Raw genomic sequence first — 7,755 nt, forward strand, 5'->3', positions numbered from 1 at the left:
TTATCGCATCAGGCGGGTCGGCTCTCAAGCTCAATGAGTACCAAGTCACATCTCCAGGTCCTCCTCTGAGAACCTGGGCAAAAAAATTATGTGCACCCCTGACTATAACCTATTACATGACCATATTAGGCCCACAAGATGTCACCAAAATTGTCAAATTTGCAGCAAAACAACACTTGAAACATCACCTGTCATTTAATCCTAAAACATTAGTAACCGTTTTTATCTGCTTTATTGTGAGAAGGATGTTAACCATTAGTTTTTGGGACAACAATAACATGCTGATACAGTATTTTGAACAACTTTTGGATTTTTTTTAGACCCTACCCCTTTTATGCACTGTTGAGTAATCAAATTTTGACTGAAATATAATTTTGTTGTAGGGAAAAAAAAAACATCACCTGTCCAAAGTGCATGAGCGCCCTCTAGTGGAGAAAAAACATGGTTACCTTTGATCGGTATAAAGTACAGTGATCCCGCTAACGCTTCAAACTTTGCACTCTCAGTACATCGCGGATTTTTTTTCCATTAACAAAAAAAATTATAATACAAATTAACTGTCCCGAGCCGATCGCGTGGTCAGTCTCACTCTCGCTTCCTCCCTGCTTTTTGTTCCCCAGGCAGGCAGTGCACATGCACTGGAGTTGCTTATTAAAGTTAACGATGTTGACAGATGTTTGCGTATGATCTTGCCAGAGTCACGCGCTTCAGAAGCGCTGCACGCGTCAATCATCGTTTAACTTGTTAAACAGTTGCTGTGGCAACTCATTGTAAGTGAGAGGATTTGAGTTAACCCACTCCTGTTGCGAGTGCTTTCTAGGAACAGACAGGCTCTGTGTGCACATTGTGCGGGCGGGGGGGATAAGGAAGCGCGCGCTGGAACGAATGTGTGTGTGTGTGGCGATGTTCATGGCAGCCGGACGTGATGTGTTGGCGGCAATAAACGCCAAATGTTAAAAGTGATCCTGAGATGTTTGTAATTTACACATGTCATTTCAAGAGTCACAGCTAAGGAAGGTAACAAAAGCATTTAATAAAGCCAAGCATTATTCCACTGCAGTACAGTACTTTATTCTTGTTTAAAAGTAATTCGGTGGGACAGTAACATGTTTAAAACCTATCATAATTATTGCATTTGAAGTGCTTAAAAACCATATATTATTTAATTGAATTATACTTTGGGAAAAAAAGTGAAAAAATATGTCTTATATGTATTGCTTTCCAATGCTAAATCTGAATAAATATGTTAAACACAAAAGTCTGCTACTCCACGGTTTTTCACTTATGGCGGCGGGTACTGGTCCCCATTAACTGTGAAAAACGAGGGATCACTGTATTGGAGCAATTGGTTATTGTTGCGACGTCCTATTGGTGAAAATGAGACTGCCTCTGTTGGGATCTCTGGCAAAAATAAAGTCAATATGTAGAATCAAGTGGAAAAATGTAACTACTCTAGTGTAGCCCAAATTGCCGAAGTAAGAGTAGTGTTTGTTCTTCACAAATCTACTCAAGTAAAAATAAAAAGTATTGCGTTGTAAAACTACTCTAAGAAGTACATTTTCCTCAAAAAGTCACTCAAGTAAATGTAACGCTTTACTACCCACCTCCGATAAAGGCCTGTCAATGGGTTTTCCTGTAGTAAACACGATTATAGTTGAATTAAAACACTGGATACTTCTGAGCACCCAAGATTTCTAGGAACCTCCAAACCTATCATAATGATGTCATTGATTTATCATGATTTACACTTTTAAAATACATGATTACGTTTACTATTTACTGTGCATACGGAAATTTGATTCAGGAATACGACAGCAAAAATGAACTTGCTAAAGCGGTTTGTGAGTCTGAGAAATTCAGATAGGACAGAAAAGAGAAATCAAAAGTAGTTTTCCAACAAAACTATAAAATGTTTTAACCTTCTCGGCAGTGAAATCTAATGTACCGACAGTGACAAAAAGGCCAAGCTTACACTATTCCATATGGCGCCACTCTCAGTGACATCTCAGGAAATTGCATTGTAAAATTGGAGTTATGTTATTTATCACTAAGCGATACTCCAAGTACTGTTGGATATTAATTGTTTTTCCCTCATGTGCTCTAAAGATGTGATTTCTTTGTTAGGACATTCTAAAAGATTTAAAAGACTTGATTTCCCAAATTCCTGAGAGCAGTGTTAACTAAAAATATCTGTGTGAACATATATACAGTATATATATATATATAGAGAGAGAGAGAGTGAGAGTGTTGTTCCGGTTCCGCGCGAAATCACGGCCATTCTCAAAAATGATTTTTCTACACGCAAAAATGGACCAAGCCGACGAGAGTATCAACGAAGAGCAAGTACGACAACTTCTACAATGTCTCGTCAAGACATTATGAAGATTGCCAAATGGCAAGCAATTCGGGGGAAGAGATTGCTGAAAATACGGGGCTGGAGGTCAGCCAGCAATTGAAGAACCACCGAGACAAGTACAATATGTGTGTGTTCGGAATTGAATGGCCACTCGAAACAGTGACCCAGTCGGCCAAAAACTGCCATCTTTTTATTACTTTATGTCGCGTTTTTAGTCGGTGCACTTCATCATTTATTGTGTACCAATGTTTGCTATGAGTCTGTGACTTATCTACGTGTCACACTTCAGGTATATAAAGAATAAAGCACAGGTTCGGTGTCAAAAGTGTTGTTTTGATCTTTAATTTTCAATAACAGTTCACGCACGATACATCATCAATGATTGAGAGAGCCTCGGTGCTTTTTATGATAACGTTAATTTCAAGGCTTCCAACGCAGTTTGGGAAATTCCATAGACGCCAGAAATCTGCTATGGCTTCCCACTGGCTGTTTGTAGGACACGGCAAACAAATCGGGCTGGAGGGCAGACCTCGGACGCAGGACGCAGTGCTCGACGCCAGTTTGAAGCTAGCCGCTACAGCTAACTGGTTGCCACCCGAGGCTAGAACTCTCTATGCGGCATCAAAAGTTGGACAAACTGCCTCAAAACCGTTTTTTGCGTCGCCTACGCCTCAACATTTGTATGATCAACATTTATTCAATGTTAATGAGCTGAAGATCCACATTCAAGCGTTCTATCTTGCATTGTTTATTATTTTCTCCGTTAAACTAGACAAGAGGAAGTCAACAAGCATGCCCCAAAACCATACACTGCACGCAAGGCAATCCTGCTACTTCAGTCTTTGCGTCTTCGTGTCGCAGAGTCGCCATGTAAACTGCCCCTTAGTCGGTATTTAGTTGGTATTTTAATGCAGAGGGGGTTTTGCCTTTGGCTTCTCCAAATGACAAGCTATGCCTTGAAATACTCCACATAAAATGGATCATTCATAAGTGCTAAATTCCTTTTCTTTTTCAAATCATCTTAAATGAAAGCCTCACGCCCACTCTTCAATCACAAGGTAATTTGTGTCATTTCCAATCTGCCGTGGTGTATCAAGGCAAAGGAAAAATTACGGCGACTCTGTCATTGTCCAAATGCTAATTGGTAGCCCGTCGGGGCGCACTTAATGCTTTTGAAGCTGTTCTGAAATGACACCATGCACTTCGCAGAAGTCTCATGCGCCGGACTCGGCAGCTTCTTTAAAGTGCACTGTGTAATTGTAGTATTAAGGGGCCTTTTTGATGTGCGGCTGTAATTGGGAGGCATCAGAAAGCTGAGTGGAAGACGGGTTCCCTGATGAGGCTTTTGCCGTGTTCCCCCTCTCCTTGTCCAGACGGCTCCGGGCTCACTCTGTAATTACCGAGATGGAGTGTTTGTATTTATAGGCTAAAGCCCGCAAGTGGCTGCAGCTTGTGTGTGTCTTTTGCAGCTGCAAAACATCACAGCAGTGGAAATCAAGTGCTCATATTTTAAAATTAAAGTGCTTACACAATGGCAACATGTAAAACCCACTTAAGTGCTGCTGCCGTGATGGCTTGCAGGTCCATAAGAAGCTATTTTGAGTGAAGGAGGCAAGGCCAGTCAAAGGATGTTCAGTTTCATTGTTTTAATATTTACAATAAATACACATTTGACAGTATAAAATCCATGTACATTTATATAACTTTAAGTAGAAAATAATGCACAGGACGTCAAGCCCTGATAGTGTACAGAAGGGGCTGCATTCAGAAAAGGAGAAAACAGCATTAGGTTAGCTGTTCAGTTCAACTGTGGAGGCAGTTTTCTTAGGAGAAAAACATTGTCAATACACTGTATGTGCATTTCACTCCTGTCAACAAGATTGTCTACTAAGTGGTGGTAGTTGTGTCACCATGAGTTGTGTGTTTAAACAGTAGCAGAGTCATAGAAAGGCACTTTTTGTGTCAAACACATTCCAGTTGAAGTATACACTGTACAAGGGCCAGCCCCTTATTGGTCTGCTCTCATACCAAAGTAGTACCAGCTACATGATTGGAAAATAATATACTTATATAGATCTAAGGGGAGGCGAGCTTTGGTCATTTGGAGAACATTTTAAATTAAATCACAATAAGTCTCTTGTTGTCTTGTCGAGGCTCCTTCACATGTGCCTCTTCATGTGCAGCGCTAGGTGATCAGACCTGGAGAAGGCACGCTCGCACAGGTGACACTGGAAGGGCCTGTGTCCGGTGTGTTTGCGGAAATGGCGTGTTAATTCATCAGAGCGGGCAAACTTCCATCCGCATCCTTCCCAACTGCAGTGGTAGGGTTTCTCACCTGGAAGATAGGATGGATTGAAAGAAAACGTCAGTCACTGTCATTGGGAGAGAGGGTTAACTCAGAGGTTATGGTGAGGTGGGCTTACCCGTGTGTGTCCGCAGGTGAGCCTTCAGGTGAGAGCTCTTGGTGTACGTCTTCCCGCATCCAGCGAAGGTGCAGGTGTGCGTGGCTGTTCGCTTGCGTGGCCAGGTGCGGCGCCCGCGCTTCGGTTTGGACTCGAGCAGCTCTAGCGGCGAGGAGGGCGGCGTGAGCATCGCTCTTTGCGCGCCTGGTGGCGGCTGCTGCAGCCCTAAGGCATCGTCGTAGACGCTGAACGCCGGGTGGTGTGCGCCGTGGTAGGCCATGTGCATGTGTTGTTGTTGCCGCTGCTGTTGCTGGAAGGAGGCGTTGTTGTGGTGGTACTTGTTATGGTGCCCGGCGAAGCAGCTCATGGGCGCGCACAAGTCCGTGGCCGCCACCTGCTCGTCCGGGCTGAGCGGCGGCGTCATACTGCTACTGGCAGCCCGCGGGGAGATGGCCAAGCGCGGCTGCTCAAAGGGCATCATGCACGAAACGTTGCCCTCCTGTTTGATTTTGCTGCAGTTTTGCGGAACAATGCCCAGTACGGGGCCGAAATTGTCCATGGTGGGCTCGACTTTAATGTCCTGTCGTGGGAAGTGCTGGGCGTAAAACCTGCCCTGTCCCGCCTGTTGGGGATTGCGCGTCATTCCGTAGCCGGCGTCGGAGCGCAGTAGCTCGGTCATGAGGCTGACGCCGTACGGAGGCGGCGGGGAACGATGATCGCCCGCCAGGAAGGCTTGCGCGGCGGCGTCCGTCGCTGTGTACGCGCCGGTGTCGGCCGGGGCCACGTAGGCCGAAGCTCCGTCAAGGATAAAATCCAGATCTAAGTAGTTGCTCAGATCCTCGTCGTCCTTCTTGGGGAACAGGTTGTCCACGCCGTGCACCATCTCCAGCATGGAGCAGCTGCCGGTGGGGAGCTTGTTGTCATTCTCCGATTTCCATCTCTGGAACGTCAAAACACGCCAATTAGATACTATCATCACAATAAAAGTCTTCCAACAGGTGACTTAACTTTATTCAAAGACGATTTCTCATTTTCACAAAAGTTTGTAACAATTTAACAAAACTTTTAAAAAGTTGATATTTCTCATAACTTACGTTTTCCCAGCTTTGATTCGAGAACGTGGCAATGGAAGGTAACATCACTCCCGATAAAGCCATGTTTGTCTTGTCGTTTAGTTTCAACAACTAAATCCAAAAAACGGTGCGCGCAATCCGTGCGCCTGGATTACTCGATTACTCCACCGCCACGCAACAAGTGTTCTCAGTGCAGTGAGTTTCCACCCCCACCGTCGCGGACTCTTTATAAAAGTCCTGTAAGCCGCCCAGGAAACAACGTCGACGTCGCGTAATTTTAGCTCTTTATAAAGCGGGGCTTCTCTCGGGCCGCTTCTTCCAGTCGCGCGCGCGCTGTTCTGAGTGATGACGGCCGCTGGGTTCGAGTTTAGTTGGGTTCCTTTAAAAAGCAAGCGAGGGAGGGAGTGGGACTACCCACGCCGAATGACGCATTCCTTGGATCACGCCTACTTTTTCAACTGGAAAAAAGTATCAAACACGCACACACACACAAGCGGTTCATATAGCAACCGTAGGATTACGTAATTTGGCGCTGGGTATAGAAAACAGTGCTGTCAGAACGTCACCGTCGTGATTTGTGCACTTTTTTAAGAAAGTGAGAACATTTTCATAAGCCCAAACACATAAATTAACCATTTTTAATAAGTGCAGACGCACACACCCAAACGAATATTCCATTATTTGTATGTCTGAATGACATTCAATGAATGAAAAAACATATACAATTTCAAAAAACAGGTTTTCCATCATATTTTGTCAGAATAATATTACATCAAATATTGGGATCACCTTATTGTTTTTAACAAAACATGTCCAGCACCTGCCCATAAGTGTATCTAATGGCTCGTGCGCGTAAATGGAAGCGACTTGAAGTTGCGGCCCAGCAGGCTTGTCTAAACAGGCGCCAGTACGCTAAAGAGCAGCCGCGATGTAAACACTAGTTGAGGGAATGCGCCATTCAAGTGATAATGAACGAGTCGGGGGCTTATTTACATTACAACTGCACAAAGTTGTTCTTTCGAGCGTGTTGTCAGCATGATCGATACTTAAGAGTTTTGATACTGTCGTCAATGTTCGTGCAATGACAATGAAAATTGCGCTCTTATTGTTTGGTTTTGGGTAAATACTCGATAACCCCCCCCCCCACACACACACCCCCAGGAAGAAGCACGCGCCCCCCCCCCCCCCAAATTTCTGCCACTGCATACAGTATCATTTGTCTCTAAAATTATAAGTACAACTCTGCATAACATTGTTTCCTTGTTAACTGTAAAGAAAAATGTGATATAGATCAACATACAATAAAGTATAACTTTATTAACATTGTTTATGTTAGTAACAGAAAAGACTTCATGCACATACATTTTGCCTGAATTAAAAAAAAAAGTCACATCTAAACTGTAAACGAAGCTCAAGCTTTTTTTGACCATTTGATATACTGGAAAATGAAATTTTACAAAATCAATAAATGATGATATATTGAAATTGATTAGGAACATCAATTCAGAGCATTTAATGCCAAACAATTTGACCGAAAAATAATAATAATAATAATAATTATATATATATACATATATATATATATATATATATATATATATATATGGCGGAAAACAGACAAGGCTCAAAAAGCAGTTTTTTCTCTTGCACCCAAAATAAACTGCTGTATTTTAAGCCAAAAGAACTGTTGTGTTTGATAGAACAATATGTCTATATGCTGCCATAGCAGTTTCATGGAGCATTAAGCCCCAAACTATTTTTAATTTGTCCGTTTTACCCTGGAGACCCCCGTTTACAGACACTGCCTAACCACTTTTGTTTCAACCCAGCCATAAAAAGAAGGTAAGTAATTATATTTATTATTCGAAAGGTCTATCATTTTTAGCTTGGAACAATTAATTGATGTCTAATATTTAGTTAAAAA

At 42.9% G+C, this 7,755-nt stretch overlaps 1 protein-coding gene across 1 annotated transcript; it reads right to left on the minus strand.

The window, feature by feature from the left end:
• Nucleotides 1-3,993: 3,993 nt before the first annotated feature.
• On the minus strand, nt 3,994-6,175 carry klf2b (Kruppel like factor 2b). The gene is made up of 3 exons (XM_057857658.1): nt 5,853-6,175; nt 4,780-5,698; nt 3,994-4,691 (listed from the first exon to the last, which is right to left on the minus strand). Exons 1-3 carry the CDS (start codon nt 5,913-5,915, stop codon nt 4,516-4,518), a joined length of 1,158 nt encoding a protein of 385 aa, XP_057713641.1. The 5' UTR covers nt 5,916-6,175; the 3' UTR covers nt 3,994-4,515.
• Nucleotides 6,176-7,755: the final 1,580 nt, after the last annotated feature.

This window comes from Corythoichthys intestinalis, chromosome 14, assembly GCF_030265065.1.
Source record: "Corythoichthys intestinalis isolate RoL2023-P3 chromosome 14, ASM3026506v1, whole genome shotgun sequence".
In the NCBI taxonomy this organism is placed as follows: domain Eukaryota; kingdom Metazoa; phylum Chordata; class Actinopteri; order Syngnathiformes; family Syngnathidae; genus Corythoichthys; species Corythoichthys intestinalis.